Consider the following 21218-nt stretch of genomic DNA (forward strand, 5'->3'; position numbering starts at 1 on the left):
TGCACAAATGGTGGTAAGATGTTTGGAACTCTCTTTCACCAGACATCAGTGGATGCTGCATGAGTTGTTAGTTTTAAATCTGAGTGAGAGACATTTTTGTTGAGTAAAGGTATTGAGGGAGGTGGGCCAAAGGCTGGTACATGGAATTAGGCCACAGATCAGCATGATCTCTTAGAATGGTGGAACAGGCTCAAAGGGTTGAATGGCCTACTGCTTTCCCTATATTTCTTTGTTCTTATTTGTCCTTCAGATCACTAAAAATGGAAAGTAACTCAAAATTCACTAGATGAAGTGTCAAATCTGATAATGGACAGATCAGAATTAGCATGTATAAATCCTATATCCAAAGTGTTAAAATTGCATTGTGATGTAATACAGATTTGTATGTAATAATTTATTATTTAATTAAAGGTAGTTAAATCTAGAGATAGATGTTAAAGTATTTATAATAATGCATATTATGTGTGATAAGCTAATTCTCCCCAGTCCAACATTAATGTATCAGCATTAATGCAGATAATTGCAATGACTCGGCTTTTGATAAAACATTTTAACATGAAATTGCAAGAAAAACTTCATTTCATTTTAGTTGAGATGAAAATTAATATGCTTGAGCTTTTATGAGCTTCTTTGCATTTATCCATAGTGAAAGATTAAATGCTCTGAAAGACTATTATGATAAAGAGTTGAAGTCAAAATGCAAAATATTCAATTTTACACATTTTCTCGATGATCTGAGGTTTTGTAGCTAACAACCCTTTACTGTTGGAAAGTATTCCTGTGACTTATGATAATGCATTCGCTATTCTTATTCCAGATTTATGGAAAACCTTCCTACCTCTGTGCACCATTGTTTTCCCTCTGGATTTGAAAGCAGTAAGTGCATCAATGTACAAATACACTAGTGTATTTTTAGTACTGTGCAATGATAATCTTCAGTAGTCTGTCCCAATTTGAACGGGAGCTCCTTTTAGAATGTCCAATAAAATGATTATCTCATCTTTTTTTGAGTTAATGAAAAAAATTTCACTGTCCTCCATTTATACCCATTATCAGATGAATCATATCATCTATGTGTGGAAAAAAGATGCATAATTAGCATTTAAAATGCAACTCTATTGATTCGTTTTAAGTAAATATGCTAATTGGATTTTAGGTTAAAAAGGATTACTTAATTAACTTGAATGGCTGCAGAGAATAAGCACTGTTATTTCCCCTTCCATTTCTTCACTATAGCTTAGCTGCAGATTTCTGTACAATGACATGGCTATTGATCCTTGTGAAATTTGTGTGGCAGAGGATTCCTTCCTTAAAACCATTGGTACAATTCATGCTATTTTCCAAAATAATGCCATGTCTTTTCCATCTTCCTGTAAAGGTAACAAAGCCTTGGATTAATGTTACATCCAAAAAATGCTGCATCCATAAGTGTGGGACCAAATCAGTATTGCATTTGGGTTTTCAGCCCACTTAACGCAGTCTAGCTTTTGCTATGGGACTTGAACAAATAATCTTTTGACTGAATCTAGGCTGACACTCGGAGAAAGAAGAACTTTTACCCAGAATTCCTGTCCAGAATATTTCACAAATGAAAAAATGAGGATAGACTGGCGCTGATGTGCCACAAAAAGGTCATGCTCAGAATCAATAGATTCCTATAGAACTAAGTCAAGAGTGTGGTGCTGGAAAAGCACAGCAGGTCAGGCAGCATCCGAGGAGCAGGAAAATTGACTGGTATCATTCCTGATTGAAGGGCTTTTGCCTGCAATGTCGATTTTCCTGCTCCTCGGATGCTGCCTGATCCTCTGTGCTTTTCCAGCACCACACTCTCAACTCTAATCTCCAGCATCTGCAGTCCTCACTTTTGCCTTGCTCCTATAGAACTAAGTGCACTGTACAGACCTACATGGGCTCAGTAGCTGAACTATTCCAAGCTTTTAGTCTTTTCAATCATATTGTTTGCAGAGCAAATAATGCATGTTCTTTATTCAACATTTATCATGAACCAAAATAATGTGGTGCTTAGCATTGGGGAAAAAAAGAATGACATCATCAATACCAGTGCCGATGTGTTTTCCGTTACCTCTGCCCCTCATTCAGGCAGCTACTACATCTGGGATATTCATCTCCGGTTTGCAAAATGCGATTCCAGTCCTTTTACTGTTTGAGAAACCCATACCTGCCTCATGTTTGACCTTACTTTGGATTCTTGATTTCTCTCGCTAAGGCAGTGAGCAGTTTAAAAACAAACCGCAATGCAGTGTGCTTGGAGTGAGTGTACTGAGGTGAGCTGGTTAGAAGGCCTACCATCATTCTCAGCAACAGCAGTCTAGGTGCCAGCATTCTTCCTGTGGCTACTAACTTATGAACCTATGAATAAAAGATTTAGAAGATGTAGAAGATTATTTGACCTTGTTGGGCCTGCTCCTCCATTTAGTAAGATAATGACTAATCTGATTATGGCCTCTAATTATAGTTGGGGAGGTAATGGCCTAGTGGTATTATCACCAGACTATTAATCCAGATATGAGAGTGTGTTGCTGGAAAAGCACAGCAGGTCAGGCAGCATCCAAAGAGCAGGAAAATTGACATTTCGGGCTGGAGCTCTTCATTAGACTCAGGTAATGTTCTAGGGATCTGCATTTGAATCCTGCCATGGTAGATAATAGAATTTGAATTCAGTAAAAATCTGGAATTATGAATCTAATAATGACCATGATTGTCAGGAAAAATGTACCTGGTTCACTAATATCATTTACAGAAGGACACTGCCATCCATGTGACTACAGAACCGTGGCAGTGCCCTCTGGGCTGGGCAATAAATGCTTCCCTAACTCGTGATGCCCTCTTCTTGTGAATGAATTTAAATAAAACAACACATTCCTGCATATTGCCAATAAGCATAGATTCTTGACCAACAAAACAGTCAATCTACCTCTGCTGTAAAATTATTCTATGACTCTTAGCTTTAGTGATGTCCGCGGAAGTTAGTTCTGAGACTTGCAACCTTCTGAAAGGCAAAAAAAAACTTCACTTCCACTTTACATGAGAGACCCTTTATTTTTAAATTGCCATGTCATACCCCCATCCACACTGTGGTTAAAGTTTAAAGATTATCCATCCCCATGGATCCTCATAACCACTGTACCACCTGTGCCCATATACTGTTTCCCTTGACCTCCCATATCCCATCTGGCCCCAATCATTCCCAAGATCTCTTTTTGCCCTATGATCTGTGTACAACTCAGTACTAACTCGTAACTCCCACCCACGATCCTTTACGCTGCTTTCTTCATGTTGATTCACCTATTATCCAACATTGGCATGATTCCGGAGGCATCTTTATAGAACTATGTCAACTCATTTATGTTTGTAATGTCCGTGATCATCGTGTGGAAAAAAAAAGTTGCAGTTCTTAAATTTCTATGCTGCAGACTGCACTTTATTGAGAAAAGCACACTCATTCATAAACATACATCTTGACACTTCTTTGTAGTATGACACTTGTTGGCAAGAATGGATAGTTCCAGGAGATTTATGCATATTTTACACAGATTCAGCTCTACAGAGCTGATATAATATGTATGTGGATAGTTTAAATGGTCAGCTGCCTTCAGTTACCTGGCACATAAGAAGCTCAGCATACCCTGGAAAATGTGAGAAATGTCAGGTTTTGATGCAGGTCTTGGCTTTCCGGACTTCTAGTATTTTTGCCATGGTGAAGATGTTTTCTATCATGGGGAAAATCAGGGTCTTTGTATTGCAGCATGCTGCACAATATAATGAGAACATTTGGAAAGTCTGTAATAACTGACTATGTGCACCACTAGTGAAGCACTCTGGTTTAAATGGATCACTGATAGAAGTTATAACCTGTATTATTGAAGTGCTAAGAATTAAATTAAATGCCTTTGGAATGCAAAAATTGTGAAAAATAGCATTGTTACAAGTATAGAAGACAGAATAAGGCCACATAGATTGATAATAGTGATAACATCATTTTGTTCAAGGATTATGGTCATTACTGGCCCTGAGGTGCTCATTACCATCCCTTGCTTCACTTGGTCTAGTAATGAGTACCTCAGGGCCAGTTATGCCCGCACAAGATGATGATATTACTATATTATTGTTAAGGAGCAACTCTATTTTAATTATAATCACAGTGAGCTGAAAGGTCACTTGCCATTATGATCAGTTTTTGTGTGTGTCCGGCTGAGAAATGTTCACAATGACAGATGCAGAGAAAACGTAATGGTTGCAACACAAAGTTTTGGTACTGATGCCAGCAACACTGAATGTTTTACTGATAGAATAGTTTTCCAAAAGCATATGCTGTGGTCAGCAGAAAGATTTTACTTATAATCATATAGTGTACAGGACATAGCCAGTCAAAAATATGGAGAAGCTATTGCAAAATAAATTGCTGAACAAAATGCTTAACTTCCGATGGAGACAAACTTCACAGATACTAAAGAAACAAATGCTTGGCTGCATTTGATTAAAAGAATCATAATATTCCTATGCCATTATTTTTAAATACATTTTCTTGGTGTTCTATTTTTTATATTTACGATGCTGTGGATTTTTAGATTTGACATTTGGCAGCTTTGGGTCGAAGCTGCTCTCAAATCCCTTGCTCACAATTTAGAATATGCAGGCAGCATGGAGTCATGATTTCTGTAAATTAGAGGCAGGTGCAAAGATTTAGGAGCCCAGTCCCCTGTTAGTTTCAACTCGTGATCAATTATGTGTATGTTTAATATCTTTTTGTTATTGCATTGAATCCGATGTTATGCCACAGTCTCAGGCTGACTAGTCTTATTTATGTTATTCTCTAAGGCATTGCCAATCCCTTTACATTGCATCACTAAATTTGGTAAGGTTAGGAGCACTTATTCTTGCGTATAAATGTAAAGGCTGCCTTAGACATTTTAGCATATAAAATCTTCCTGATAATATTGACTGTGATATAAACTCTTGATGGAGAACAGACTGCTATGTTTCAGTTTGGCTGGAGAATTCACTATCAGAATAAATGGATAGTCCTAATTATTAAATGCACTCATTAAATCAGATATTTGTTTTCCTAATTTGTATCCTTGAATGGTCTTACAGGTGAAATAATCAACTATTTCTGTTATGTGAGCACTCTGAAGTATGAAGAAAAGCCACAATATCAGAAACTACGCAAAATCTTATTGAACAGCCGATATAAGTGCATGGATTCTCAGTTTCTATTTGATACGGAAAATTTTAAGAACGTACCTTCAAATCACAAAATTCAAAATGTAAGTAGTTACATTTTATTTCAGTTTCCAGTATGACGAAATTAATGGATGTGTGCTTTCTGATATATTTTGTCACAGTTTATCTATGGTAATACTCTATACTGATGATGATACAGCACAACGTGCCTGCACTTTTACCAGGTTTTTGATTTTGCCTGCTATGAGATCTCCAAATATTTAATTTCAATTTATTGTGGACCAAAGGATTTCTCGACTTCTGTGAATTAAAAGAGGGAGAATTCCTTTTTGGAATACTGGATGGAGAGATGGCCAATATAATATGCTTCTTAGAGAATTTAACATAGAATAGCACTTGCAAAGGATCAGGAATGAATTTTCTGTCTTAATCAATGAGCAGCATGGGGCACCTCAAGAACATGAGCCTTGAAATTACAATATGAGATATTAATGTAAGGGCCATTAACATATTCATGTATAATTCCTTTCTCTGCTACTTTAGCCATGGTGTTAACCCATTTCAATCTTACACTTGTCTGGAGCCATTAACCTAATAAGCATCTCAAAACTTCACAAAGTATTCAAATAGCTGAACAAGTGGCTAAGGCAATCAAGGACTTAGGTTTATAGAGTTTGGCTGAGTCACTTGGATTTTAGCTGTTTGCTTTAAATGATTATATACCCCGAATCCTATAGAAAACAATTTCTAGAAACTGCCTGTTATATCTATTGACTTCAAACTTTAAAGGAGAACTTTCAAAATTTAGATCATTTTGAAATTCACTGTTATAAAAAGAATTCGAATTAACTAGGACCAGTGTTTTCCTGTACTGCTCTTTTTAAAAACACTTTGTTTAAATGGTTTATACTGATAACATCAAGAGAATAATGTTAATAAATGTGAAATCATCCATTTTGGTAGGAATAACAGTAAGAAGGACTATTGCTTGAATGGTAAAAGAAATGCAGCATGCTGCTGTGCAGAGGGACCTGGGTATTCTTGTGCATGAATCGCAGAAGTTTGGTCCGGAGGTACAACAGGTAATTAAGAAGGCAAATCATATTCTGTTGGGATTGGGTTTAAAAGCAGGGAGGTTATGTTGCAGGTTTATAGGGTGCTGGTGAGGTCACACCTGGAGTACTGCGTGCAGTTTTGGTCTCCTTACTTGAGAAAGGATGTACTGGCACTAGAGGGTGTGCAGAGGAGGTTCAAGAGGTTGATTCAGAGTTGAGGGGGTTGGTTTATGAGGAGAGATTGAGCGCACTGGGATTATATTCATTGGAATTTTGAAGAATGGGTTGGGGGGGGAATCTTAAGAGAAACATATAAAATTTTGAAGGAAATAGATAAAATAGAAGTATAGAGGATGTTTCCACTGGAAGGTGAAACTAGGACAAAAGGGCATAGCCTCAAAATTAGGGGGAGCAGATTTAGGACTAAATTGAGAAGGAAATTCTTCACTCAGAGGGTTATGAATCTATGAAATTCCCTGCCCAGTGAAATAGTTGAAGCTTCCTCAGTAAATGTTTTTAAAGCTAAGATAGATCATTTTTTGAACAGTGAATGAAGGGTTGTGGTGAGAGGATGGGTAAGTGGAGCTGAGGCCATGAAGAGATTAGTCCTGATCATGTTGAATGGTGCACTGGGATTGAAGGACCAGACAGCCTGCTCCTGCTTCTAGTTCTCCTGTTAGAAGAACTGAATTTATGTGACCAAGAGCGCATATTCCTAATCACAGAATTTTACCCTCTCACACAATCAAACTCAGTTATTCCACCTCTCATTCATTCATTTACCCTCATACTCACTTTATACTCATTCATTCACTCTCATTTACCCTTGTTCATTCTCATTTATCCACTCACTCTTTTACTTTACTTATTCTCCTTTTCTTTTCTTTTCATTTATCCTCTCTTTTGCTCATATATACTTCAATATAAAATACACACCTATCTGAAGCTGTAACACACTGGGTCAATAATGATATTAACTGATGTTAATTGAGCTTCAGCACACTGTCTAAATCACAAAGTAATCTGCTCCTATACAGATGATCTTGTCATCAGGATTAAATTCTTAAACAATTACAGTCAAACAAATTAACAGAAATAGACAAGGAATATAAACTGGCATTCAAACAATTGTAATCCTAAATGACAGCTGAACTTTTAAAACTTTACAACATTTATTCCTTGTTCTCATTCGTAAAAAACAGGCTGCATATGGTTCAGTATCTGGAAGTTAACTGAGACTGGGGGAAATCTACAGTTTGGTGACACCTGAATATCAGTAATTATGATAAAGGATATAGCAGGTTCCGAGAATATGACTTTAGAGTGATGGCTACAGAAGTGGAAAATATGAATAAATATGAAATTAAAGAATATATCAAGGAGGGAGCAAACATTTTCCCGACATAGATTAGAAGATTAGTGTCAAATTCCAGAGTGATGCAGTTAAATGGAGAAGTTGAAACTGTCAGCATAAATTAAACAAACCTAACTAAATTGTAAATGAATTTTGAATTCGGTAGTTGGGCGATATGAAAATAATCTGAGAAAAGTTTAGCAAGCCAATTTCTAAAGAACAAAGGTGAAAGTGCTTTTCCAAAGGAAGCTGTAATACAAAAAAGGCAAACAATGTACTAGAAATGTCAGATTTTCAAAATGACTGATCTTATTGCAGAAAATGTGATGCCCCTGATACTATCAAAGAGGATTGGCTATCAGCCAACATGAATATTTTTTGAGGTTAAATGTTTGCAGGAGTGAACTCCAGCATAATACGCTAGCTTTCACTTGTTTTTGGAAATTGTCATAAGATTTGTGATCTATGTGCAGCAGGATGTTTTTCAAGTTTTGTATAAAATCTCTTCGCACCTCTCTATCCACACCAGCTTGGAGTTAATTTTATGATCCTCCCCTTCTGTTTGTAAAAGATTTTTGTTTTGTTTCATTTTTCTCTTTTGAGATAGGCTGTGGTATGTTCCCCTAAACCCTCTGTTTGTGAAGTCCAATTTTTACAACGTCTAGTTTATAATCCCTGGACTGGTTGTGTTTGACTTGCAGAACCAATTCTGGACTGCAAAGACATAAATCTGCAGACACTGGTCGGATCAAATGCCTGACTTACCAGAGTCAACCCCCTGGTCTGGAATGACTGTACTAAACATTGCTTCTCTCACACTCACACATGGTCATTTGTTTAAAATGTGTGCAGCATTTCTACTGTGGAAGCTGCTGGCATGTTCTATAGATGACACATTGTTGAAACATGGCACTGAACCATGATATGTTCAATACCTTGACTGATCAGTGCTCCGAACATGACAAGCTGCCCGACTCTCCCTCAGTGCTAAAAAGCAATGCAAGCTCCAGGAGCTGGCAGCCTCCAAGTAAGCAGAAAGTCAGTGAACAGTAAGAATTGAAACTAAGAATTGTAAGATCTAACATATGTAGATGCATTAGATGTGTGTGTCTTGCTGTATGCAAAGTGAAAAAGGTACATATGTCCCAACATGTGGAAGTTCATGACATGGGAAGCAATGGCCACTGGTATTATTGCTAGACTGTTAATCCACAGACCCAGGTAATGCTCTGGGAACCTAGGTTCAAACCTGCCACAGCAGGTGGTGTAATTTGAATTCAGTAAAATCTGGAAGTAAGTGTCTAATGATGACCCTGAATCTATTGTCGATTGTTGGAAAAACCCATCTGGTTCACTAATGTCCTTTAGGGAAGGAATCTACATGTGACTCCAGACCCACAACAATGTGGTTGACTCTTAAATGCTCTCTGGGCAATTAGGGATAGGTAATAAATTGGCTTGGCCAGTGACAGCCTCGTCCTGTGAATGAATAAAAAAAACATGGTGTGAAGTTGTTTGAGATTGGGCTGATGATGCGGTGAGGATGGAGGTATGCTGGTGGTGACTTGTGGAAGATGACCATATCCTTGGAGCATGCAGGGCCATTGTGAGTGAGAACAGAGTTGGATGAGGGTCTGGACAAGCTGATTGTTAATTGCTGCTGCCAGATTACCGCTTTGGCCTTCATATTTGGAACTGGCACTGCCTGGTTTCTCAGAGAAAGAGGGAAGAATTAGGAACTTCAAAGAAATATGGTGACTTCAGCTAATAACAAAATGAAAAATGGTAGTCACCACCCATTAATGAGATGCTGACATTGCTGTCTAAAGGGAAAATTGAAATTTCTTTTTTGATGGTGATGTTCTGATTTTTAAGTTTTCTCCATATATTCTCAACTTTCTCGCCATAGCTAACACCGCTCATGGGAAAATTCCACCCATTGTTTGATGTTTCTTTGTGTAAGTTTTACTGTAATATTCATAGAAATGTGGGAGATGAAATGTACCAGCGAGACAAAGAGCTAGCTTTTTTCTTGTTAATCGCTGGAAGTTTCCAAAAGCAGACAACTGGCCCATTTTGTGTTTGCCAGGAGCCATTTTAAATTCAACAAGACTATTTTAAAAGTTAAGTGAAAGCATAGTTCCTTTCCTTAGAAAGGGCGTAACATTAGTTATTTAAAATTATTGTCACATTATCACCAGTTTCTCAAGAAATGATACAGTGCTGGACCATATAGAGCAAAGATGTTCTCAGCTTTATCCATGGGACAGATTTCTGAGGATTCCTTTTATTATGGAATAAGTTGTGTTGGTGAATATATGCAAACAGATATTGAGTGAAAACAAGATTAATTTTAGCTACAGTAGATAGAAGCTGCAGAATAGGTGTAAACACATGTAAAAAGGTGGAGCCAGCACTTAATTAACAGAGCTAAGTGATCTCTCAACCAATTAATCAAATCAGAGACCTGCAGTCTTGCCACATCCAGTCCTGAGTAGTGGTGGACATTTAAACAGCTAACAGGAGGGAAGATTCTGTACAAGCATCTCCATCCTCAGTGATGGAAAGCCCAACATGTCGTTAAAAAAGATGAGGCTGAACATTTGGAACCATCTTCAGCCAAAGGTGCTGAGTGGATGATTCAGCTTTCTCCTGCGAACGGTAACATGATAGTTGCCAGTCGGACAATTTGATTCGCTCTACATTATAAAGAAATGTTAAAAGCACTGAACACAGCAAATGTTATAGGTAAAAACAAGGTGCTGGAAACCAGAGTCTAGATGAGAGTGGTGCTGGAAAAGCACAGCAGGTCAGGCAGCATTCCGAGGAGCAGGAAAATCGAAGTTTCGGCAAAAGCCCTTCATCAGGAATAGAGGCAGGGTGCCGACAGAGTGGAGAGATAAATGAGAGGGTGGTGGGGTGTGGAGAAAGTAGCATAGAGTACAATAGGTGAATGGGGGCTGGGGATGGAGGTGATAGGTCAGAGAGGAGGGTGGAGTGGATAGGTGGAAAGGAAGATAGGCAGGTAGGACAAGTCATGGGGACAGTGCTGAGCTGGAAGGTTGGAGCTGGGTGAGATGGGAGAAGGGGAAATGAGGAAACTGGGGGAGTCCACATTGATGCCCTGGGGTTGAAGTGTTCCGAGGCGGAAGATGAGGTGTTCTTCCTCCAGGCATCGGGTGGTGAGGGAGCGGTGGTGGAGGAGGTCCAGGGTCTGCATGTCCTCGGCAGAGTGGGAGGGGGAGTTGAAATGTTGGGCCACAGGGTGGTAGGATTGATTGATGTGGGTGTCCCGGAGATGTTCCCTAAAGCGCTGTGCTAGGAGGCGTCCAGTCTCCCCAATGTAGAGGAGACTGCATCGGGAGCAACAGATACAATAAATGATATTGGTGGATGTGCAGGCAAAACTTTGATGGATGTGGAAGGCTCCTTTGGGGCCTTGGATGGAGGTGAGGAAGGAGGTTTGGGCACAGGTTTTGCAATTCCTGCGGTGGCAGGGGAAGGTGCCAGGATGGGAGGGTGGGCTGTTGGGGAGCGTGGACCTGACTAGGTAGTCACGGAGGAAACAGTCTTTGCGGAAGGTGGAAAGGGAAATATATCCTCGATGGTGGGTCCGTTTGGAGGTGGCAGAAATGTCATTGGATGATTTGGTTTATGCAAAGGTTGGTAGGGTGGAAGGTGAGCACCGGGGGGTTCTGTCCTTGTTACAGTTGGAGGGGTGGGGTCTGAGGGTGGAAGTGCGGGATGGCATTGGAGATGCATTGGAGGACATCTTTACCCAAGTGGGAAGGGAAATTGCGGTCTCTAAAGAAGGAGGCCATCTGGTGTGTTCTGTGGTGGAACTGGTCCTCCTGGGAGCAGATACAGTGGAGACGGAGGAATTGGGAATATGGGATGGCATTTTTGTAGGAGGTAGGGTGGGAAGAGGTGTAATCCAGATAGCTGTGGGAGTCGGTGGGTTTGTAAAAAATGTCAGTGTCAAGTCGGTCGTCATTAATGGAGATGGAGAGGTCCAGGAAGGGGAGGGAGGTGTCAGAAATGGTCCAGGTAAATTTAAGTTCAGGGTGAAATGTGTTGGTAAAGTTGATGAATTGCTCAACCTCCTCGCGGGAGAACAAGGTGGCGCCAATGCAGTCATTAATGTAGCGGAGGAAGAGGTGGGAAGTGGTGCCAGTGTAACTACGGAAGATGGACTGTTCTACGTAGCCAACAAAGAGCCAGGTATAGCTGAGGCCCATATGAGTGCCCATCGCGACCCCTTTGGTCTGGAGGAAATGGGAGGATTCATAGGAGAAATTGTTAAAGGTGAGGACCAGTTCAGCCAAACGAATGAGAGTGTCGGTGGAAGGGTACTGTTGGGGACGTCGGGAGAGAAAGAACTGAGGGCTTGAAGGCTGTGGTCCTGGCGGATCGAGGTGTAGAGGGATTGGATATCCATGGTGAAGATGAGACGTTGGGGGCCGGGGAAACGGAAGTCTTGGAGGAGGTGGAGGGCATGGATGGTGTCTCGAACGTATGTGGGGAGTTCCTGGATAGGACAGAGTCGAGGTAGGTATATATGAGTTCAGTGGGGCAGGAGCATGCTGTGACAATAGATCGGCCAGGGTGGTCAGGCTTGTGGATCTTGGGAAGGAGGTAGAGTCGGGCAGTGCGGGGTTCCCTGACTGTGAGGTTGGAAGCTGTGGGTGGGAGATCTCCTGATGTGATGAGGTTCTGTATGGTCTGGGAGATGACGGTTTAGTTATAGGGGGTGGGGTCATGGTCGAGGGGGCGGTAGGAGGGTGTTTGTATGAGTTGGCAGCGGTGTAGAGGTCAGTATGCCAAACTACCCCTTTAAAGCTGGTTTGATGGTGATGTTATAGGTGCAAATGTTATAGGTGACAATAATCCAAAAGTGCTGAAGATTTGTGCTCCAGGACTAGCCATACCTCAAGCCAAGCTCCTCCAGCACAGTTGCAACATTGGCATCTACTCAACTTTGTGAAAAATAGCCCACGTGCATCCTGTCCATAAGAAGCAGGACAAACTGACCTCTGCTGATTACCACCCCATCTGTTTAGTTTTGATTATTAGCTAAATGATGGAAGATGCCATCAGTAGTGACATTTGAGTAACACTTGATTAACCTGTCATGTTCCATTTGGGCTGCACTAGGCCTTTTTGGCTGCAAACCTTGGTCCAAACATGGACAACAGAGCTAATTCCCAGAGGTGAGTTTAGCACGACTGCCCTTGACATCATGACAGCATTGTCTGAGCATGGCATCGAAAGCCCAAAGAAAATTGAAGTTTTACTAGATGTTGGGAGTAGCAAACCCTTCCCTGCTTGAGTTCATACCAGGCACAATAAAAGATTTTGGAGGCTAGTCATCTCAATTCCAGGACATCACAACAGGAGGTTTTCAGGGGAGTGCCCAAGGTCCTGCCAACTTCAGGTGCTGCACTATTGACCATCGCTCCATTGTAAATCAGAAGTAGAAATGTTTGCTCATGATGGCACATTGGACCTTGTAAACTCCAACTGTGATTCTACCTGTAAGTGGTGAGTATCCCTTTAAGTGGTACTTGAAATCCACCATCTGTAGATGTTTACTCTCAAACACAGTGACATGTCCACCCCCATATCTGTTCAATGCTCTGAACCATAACAAACTGCCCACCTCTCCCTCTATGCTAAAAAGCAATGCATGCTATAGGGGTTGGCAACCTCTAAGTAAGCACAAAGTGAATGAGCACTTAGAATCGAAGCATGTCAACCGTATTCTGGTCCAACTCTTTAAGAACACTGGCCCCAGTATTTTAAGTGGGTCTCACAAGCCTCTGGGCAGCTGTTGCCAGCACTGACTTCCAACTCAGCTGGTATAGTGGTATCCTCCATTAAGTGAAAACTAATCAGGTGATCCAGCTTTGAATCCTCTCCTTAGCGACTACAATATTTGTCAGAAATCACCCCTTAAAAACTTTAATTAAATGAACTATTTGCAAAATAAAAGTTGCTTCTTTCTAGTTTGGCTGCAGGGTTCTCTTTAGTTGAAGATTAGAATTAATTTATAGACACATTACAGGAACAAACAGGTCTAGTTTTGGGATTCAACACACACATCGACCAACAGCAATATGAACAGCAGGACACAGTCTGCTAGTCATATGCTGATTTACATCCTGGTTCCTCAATGAGTTGTAGACATCTTTTTCACATTTTCTTCGAGTCCAATAGCAACATTTTTTTTCAAAAGGTAACATGGCTTTCCTTGAGAGTCAATATACATACACAGGATGTTAATGCAATTACTTACACAAAGGATAGATTTGTGTTCATCATTTTAAGAATTTAGAAGTTTATACTGCGTATAAGTGGCTTAGTCATCCTCCTGACTTTCTGATAGTATCACCTTCCTGTGATTTGGATCTACTACTTCGGTGCTCTTGCTTTGTCGGTGTACTTGCATCGTGTGCATTATCAGACATCTGATTGTCTCCATGTTGGCTTTGACTCTCATTTGCTAGTGATGAACTTTAGATGAAATTTGGAGTGCACACTTTGTGTTAACTTTGGCAAGTGTGCATTACTATTTTCTTTGGGTGTCTGATATCTTTAACTATTTAACTTCACACATGCATTATGTCATACTCATGAGGTAGAAAATATTCTCTTTCTAGTTGGAGAATTCTCTACTGTGAATCTTGACTGAGGCCTGTGTTGCCATTAACCTCATGCATGTGCTTTGTTTAATGTTGCCTCTGGTGTGCTGCACATACTTGCTGCTTGGTCATGTCTAACTGTAACCTTTTGGTTCTACCTTACTACTAGTATATGTATGAAGTAGACCAGTTGGCTCCTGAACCTGCTCTGCTTTTCTGTAAGATCATGGCTGATCCGTTACTCCACATTCCCAAATACCCAGAATAACCTTTTTGGTAATCAAAAATCTATCTACTTCTGCCTTTAAAAATATTTAATGGCTCTGCAAACACCACTTTGTGAGGAAGAGAGTTCCAAAGACTCATGACGTAAGTAAAAAAAAATATTCCTCATCTTTGTCATAAGTGGAGAAAGCCTGACTTTTAAACATTGACCTCTAAGTTCTAGGAAACATCTACCCTTTCAAGACTCTCAGGATCTTAATTGTTTGAAACAAGTTACCTCTTACTTTCTAAACTCCAGTGGATACAAGTTTAGATTATCCAACCATTCCTCATAAGATTATCCATCTGTTCAAGCCATGAGTCTGGCAAATCCTCTCTGAACTGCATTAAATATGGATGCTAATACTATACATTGTACTTCATGTGTGATCTCACCAAGCCCTGTATAACTGAAGCATAACCTCCCTTATTCTGTATTTAATTGCCTTCACAATAAATGACAGAATCTATTAGTTTCCCTAATTACTTGCAGAGGATCTAGGTTTCAGATGCATGAATCATACTATGTTGAATCACAACGTGCATTCTGCAATATCTCACCATTCCGACAATATGCTTTTTATAATTCCTATTGAATTGGACAATGTCACATTTTCCCACATCATACACCATCTGTCAAATCTTAACCTATCTATATCTTTTTGTCATCTCTTTATGCCCTCCTCACAACTTATTTTCTTACCTTTGTGTTATCAGCAAATTCAGCAACCATATGTTCCATCCCTTCATCCAAGTCATTTGTATGATTTGTAAAATGGTGAAGCCTGCATCACTTGTTACAGCTTGTCAGCTAGAAAACGAACCATTTATACCTGCAGTCCATTTCCAGTTAGCTAGCCTATGTTCTATCCATATCAATATTGCCCCAAACCGAGCTTTTGTTTTCCTCAATAATCTTTGATAGGACACTTTGCCAAATGCCTTCTGGAAATCCAAGTGCAGAGTTTCCACTGCTTCCTTTCAGTCACTGCATATGTTACTTTCTCAAAGAATTCCAACAAATTGGTTAAGTATGATTTTCTCTTTCACAGAACCAGGCTGACTTTGCCTGATTTCCTGCAGTGGTGAGCTCAATTTTCTTTGCGCTTAGTCTTTACACAGGTTTTAAAAGACAGCTTCTTAGGGAATGTGGGAGGCTGCACTCACACACCGCTTGTTTGGTCTCTGCTTCATGACTGAGTGTCAATACTGCTACCTGCACCCAGCACTTTCAGGTATCATCATTCAGCTATAATGGCTTTAAATTTTCTGCCACCTTTTGACAAGCAATGTGTTCATATACTGACATTTCATCTGAAAAGTATCATTTTGGAAAGCTTAGACTTTCGTTGAAGCTATGGCAATGTCTATTGTCCAATTAGATAACTGAAAATTGGAAATTCAGAGTTCTTGTCACAGAACCTCCTGATTAATTGATTGATTGATTCTTTTGATCGCCTATAAACCATTAGCTTGAATTGGTGTATTCTGAAGTTCACCTTTTATCTAAAACTGATCCTCCAACATGTTCCTCAGCAGGTCCTTGTGATCCTTCTCAGACAGGCCCAAAATGTTGACATTATGGAGCCCCTCTTTTCCAATGGCTATGTTTATTTTTGTTTGCTTGTTTATCCTATTGATCAGTTTGAAAAGCATAATTCCGTTCTTTCTGCTCAGTCCTGACTTGTTAAAAAAAAAAGCAATCTCTCAAAACCATTGGGCAATTCAGTAATGCAACTGTAGTTTTAAATTTGCTTCTCTTTTTTTGTGTATGGTTCAGGTCTTCGCCATGTTCTTCCCAGTGGCACTGTGTTGCCATTTTGCTCACTGTATCTTGTGTGCAGGAATAGCACACAAGGGTGGGTCAATGGTCCTGTAGCCTTTCTGCCAGATTCAAAACCAATTGCACTGCACAACTCACAAAACAGGTACTTATTAGGAAAGTATCATAAGCAGAGGGACTCTGCCTCCTGGATTTCAATACACATATAGCCTCTGCAGGTGACAATATTAACTGTTTTTACATTCATCTATCCTAATAACAACATATAGGCTCTTGCATCTTTTAGGTTTTATTTATATGCTGGTTAGGAGGTAAACAAAGGAAAGATGGGAGAAATTAGTTCCATTTTGAATAAGGTTGTGTTTTGGTGCAACATATATATTTGCTCAATTAACTAATTTGTAATAGTAGACTCAATCAAATTGGAAGATGTTGGGGTCTGAAGTAGTTGAGATGGTTTTGCCTCATAAATTGTTGCTTGTACACAGGGGATTTTATGTTTTACCTATGTGCCTATATGTTTTGAATACCTCGGTTCACTTTGTTGCATGTAGCCAAAGGTAACAAGGCTATGGTAAAGAGGAAGTGAGAATATATTATGTTCCATCAAGTTTCTTAATGGATTGGGAATGCAGGAAAGCAAAGGTCAATGGATGATGGGTGTGACAGACTGGAATTTTAATCTAATTCCTAAATACATTAGTTCTTATTAGAGTTGCAGGGAGGATTTTTCATTTCGCTCAGGCATTTGGCTTTTTACAGAAGATCTTAGTATACACTGTATAGGCCTTTTCTGTTTAGAATAAAGATGTTTAATTTCAATGCAAATTGAAAGAAAAAGTAATTGTTACAGACAGAATTGAAAGAGAACCAAAACCATTGTACTTTTCCCTTACGGTCTGTGATTTTAAAAAAGAAAGTGTATTCTATGTCTTTTAGCCCCTGGAATAGTATGATCATCATAAGCTTTCATGGGTTTAAATAAAAAGGATTATTTCTTCACTCATCAACTGAAATTCTGAATGTTCCAGCACTCATGCACACAGACACACACAGACACACACACACAAAGAAAAGTTGCATTTTAAGACAATAGTGCATTTTACAAGGTGTAAACATAAGAATAGTTATAGCAGTTTGGTACTATAGAACTGTACTCATTGAAGCTTTTTACCCTCCACTCATCAGGATATTTTACAAGAATACTAGTTAAGGGAAAACCATCATTTGTGCTTATTAGAGGACAGTGCTTATTGTTTGATAAGTGGACTATGATTGGTAGAGGCATTACCATAGAGAATGCATTGAGAGTGATTATTTGAAGGTGCCGGTGTTGGGATGGGGTGGACAAAGTTAAAAATCATACAACACCAGGTGATAGTCCAACAAGTTTATTTGGAAGCGCTAGCTTTTCGAGCCCTGCTCCTTCGTCAGGTGGTTAGGGAGCAATATCCAGGCCAAAGCATTCTAGCATTTTTCCAATGATAGATGTTATGCTGATAGTTGGCCTAAATTTTCCTGCTTTCTATCTGTTTCTTGAATAAGGATCTTACAGTTTTCCACACTGCTGGGACCATTCCAAAATCTAGGGAATTTTAAGGATTGCAGCTAATGCATCCACTACCTGTGCAGCCAGTCTTGTTTTAAATGACCTTTATAATGTAATCCATCAAGTTGTGGAGGTTTGTCAGCCTTCAGTCCCATTCGTTTTGCTTGTACTTTTTCCTCAAGCAAGGGTGGTTGTTTTAAGTTGCACTATTTTTTTTGAGTTCTGGTTTTTCAGTAATATTGGGGTGCACTTCTCAGACCATAAACCAGAAGAAATAGGAACAGGAGTAGGCATTTGGGCTCTTGAGCCTGATCTGCCATTTAGTCAGATCATGACTGATCCACCATTCCTCAGGTCCACTCTCTTGTATTTTCTTTGTAACATTTGATTTCCCCTAATGATCAAGAATCCACCGAAACTGCTCACAGTATTCCAAATGTGGTCTCACCAGCACCTTGTGTAGTTGCAGTAAGACTTTGCTATTCTTATACTCCAATCTCCTTGAAATAAGGACAAACATTCCATTAATTAGCCTTCCTGATTACCTGCTGCATCTGTGTGCTAACTTTGTGTTTCATGCATAAGTACCCCAAAACCCCTTTGTGTTGCAGCTTCCTGCAGTTTTCTCCATTTAAATAATATTCTGCTCTTTCTTCTTCTCCATTCCAAAATGAACAACTTCACATGTTCCCATCTTATGCTGAATTTGCCAACCTTCTGCCCACTTACTTAAGATATCAATGTCTCTTGCAGTGCAGTCTATCTTTACACCTATTTTTGTGTCATAATTCTGGCCATTTAGGGAGTGCAGCGTAGGTTCACGAGGTCAATTCCTGGAATGGTGGGACTATCTTATGTTGAAAGATTGGGGCGACTGGGCTTGTATACCCTTGAGTTTAGAAGACTGAGAGGGGATCTGATTGAGACGTATAAGATTATTAAAGGATTGGACACTCTCTGGAGGCAGGAAACATGTTTCCGCTGAAGGGTGAGTCCCGAACCAGAGGACACAGCTTAAAAATAAGGGGTAGGCTATTTAGGACAGAGATGAGGAGAAACTTCTTCACCCAGAGAGTGGTGGGTGTGTGGAATGCTCTGCCCCAGAAGTCAGTGGAGGCCCAGTCTCTGGATTCGTTTAAGAAAGAGTTGGATAGAGCTCTCAAGGAATCAAAGGTTATGGAAATAAGGCAGGAACAGGATACTGATTAAGGATGATCAGCCATGATCATAATGAATGGTGGTGCAGGCACGAAGGGCAGAATGGCCTACTCCTGCACCTATTGTCTATTTTCTATTATCATGCAAATTCTAACTATAAAGGAAGTATAAAATACTTGTTCAAACTCTTTGCTATTCCCTTGTTTCTCATTATTCATTCCCAAGTGTCATTCCCTAAGGCACAAGTGTTTATTTTAGTTGGTCTTTTTCTTTTAAACGTCTACCATCTACAAGATGCACTGCAGAAGTTCAGAAAGGCTTTTTAGACAGCGCTTTCACTGGAATAATTGGTTAACAGGTAAGGTAGCAGAAAAACAGCTTTAGATTTTGAGGAGATATTTCATATCTTTCAGCAAAGATATATTCCATTGGTAAAGTAGGATTCTAGTCGAGAGTGTGGTGCTGGAAAAACACAGCAGGCAGCATCTGAGGAGCAAGAGAACCGAAGTTTCAGGCATAAGCCCTTCGTCAGGAATGAGGCTTGTGGGCCATGGGGGCTGAGAGATAAATGGCAGAGGGGGTGGGGCTAGAGGGAAAGTAGCTGTGAATGCGATATTTAGATGAAGGTGGGGGAGAAGGTGATAGGTCAGAGGGGGGCTGGAGCGGATAGATGGGAATGGTGATGGACAGATCAGGAAGGCAGTGCCGAGTTGGAGGCTTGGGACTGAGGGGAAATTAGGAAACTTGAAATCCACATTTATCCCGTGTGGTTGCAGTGTCCCAAAGCAGAATATAAGGTGTTCTTCCTCCAGGTGTCAGGTGGTAACGGTTTGGCGCTGGAGGAGGTCCAGGACCTGCATGTCCTTGATGAAGTGGGAGGGGTAGTTGAAGTGTTCAGCCGTGGGGTGTTGGGTTTGGTGGGCTTGGGTGTCCCAGAGATGTTCTCTGAAACGATCTGCAAGAAAGTGTCCTGTCTCCCCAAAATAGAGGAGACCACATCGGGTGCAACAGATACAGTAGATGACATTGGTAGAGGTGGGTAAATTTCTGTTGAATGTGGAAGGATCCTTTGAGGCCTTGAACGGAGGTGAGGGAGGGAGATGTGGGCACAGGTTTTGCAATTCCTGCAGTGGTAAGGAAAGGTGCCAGGAGTGGGGTGTGGTTTGGTGGGGGGCGTGGACCTGATGAGGGTGTCATGGAGGGAAAGGTCTCTCCGGAACGCTGATAGGGATGGAGAGGGAAGTATATCTCTGGTGGTGGGGTCCGTTTGGAGGTGGAGGAAGTGGTAGAGGATGATGCGATCTATGTGGAGGTTGATGGGTGAAAGGTGGGGACTGGGGGGCTCGGTCCTTGTTGCTTTGGGAGGGGTGGAGTTCAAGAGCAGTGGTGCCGAAAGTGGAGGAGATGGGCTGAAGGATATTGTCAACTATATGGGGAGGGAAATTGCAATTTTGGAAGAAAGAGGCCATCTGGGACTTTCTAAGGTGGAATTGGTCAACCTGGGAACAGGATGCGTCGGAGGCTGAGGAATTGGGAATAAGGGATGGCATTTTTACAGGAAGTAGGGTGGGAGGAGGTGTAGTCCAGGTAGCAGTTGGAGTCGGTGAGTTTGTAATGGGTGTCTGTGGTTAGATGGTCGCTGGAGAGCTCCAGGAAGGAGAGGGAGGTTGCTGAGATGGACCAGATGAATTTGAGGTCAGGGTGGAAGGTGTTGGTAAAATTGATGAACTGTTTGACCTCCTCGTGGGAGCACGAAGTGGCACTGATACAGTCATTGATGTAGCGGAGGAACAGATGAGGGGTGGCGCTGGTATAACTGCGGAAGATGGACTTTCCATGTACCTGACAAAGAGGCAGGCATAGCTGGGTTCTATGCGGGTGCCCATGACTACCCGTTTGGTTTGGAGCAAGTGGGAGGATTAGAAGGAGAAGTTGTTGAGGGTGAGGACTAGTTCAGCCAGATTGATGAGGGTGTCGGTGGAAGGGTGTTGGTTGGGACGGCGTGAGATGAAGAAATGGAGGGCTTGGAGGCCTTCATCATGGTGGATCGATGTGTACAGAGACTGGGTGTCCATGGTGAAGATGAGGCATTAGAGGCTGGGGAAACAAGAATCTTGGAGGAGGTGAAGGGCATGAGTGGTATACCAAATGTAGGTATGGAGTTCCTGGACTAAGTGGGACAGGACAGTGTCAAGGTAGGCAGAGCTGA

The 21218-nt window shown here is 40.8% G+C and overlaps 1 protein-coding gene across 4 annotated transcripts in view; it reads left to right on the forward strand.

Moving 5' to 3' along the window:
- Positions 1 to 21218, forward strand: part of LOC122552887 (serine/threonine-protein kinase VRK1-like) — a 111088-nt gene that overhangs the window by 72621 nt on the left and 17249 nt on the right. For all 4 annotated transcript variants that reach the window (XM_087991401.1, XM_043696034.2, XM_087991402.1 and 1 more), the window contains 2 exons: positions 818 to 876; positions 5116 to 5288. In XM_087991401.1, the coding sequence (XP_087847527.1) occupies positions 818 to 876; positions 5116 to 5288 (232 nt within the window). The remainder of the gene's footprint in view (positions 1 to 817; positions 877 to 5115; positions 5289 to 21218) is intronic.

This window comes from Chiloscyllium plagiosum, unplaced genomic scaffold (assembly GCF_037043375.1).
Source record: "Chiloscyllium plagiosum isolate Xiang-an unplaced genomic scaffold, Cpla_swu_hap1 HiC_scaffold_10, whole genome shotgun sequence".
NCBI classification, from domain to species: domain Eukaryota; kingdom Metazoa; phylum Chordata; class Chondrichthyes; order Orectolobiformes; family Hemiscylliidae; genus Chiloscyllium; species Chiloscyllium plagiosum.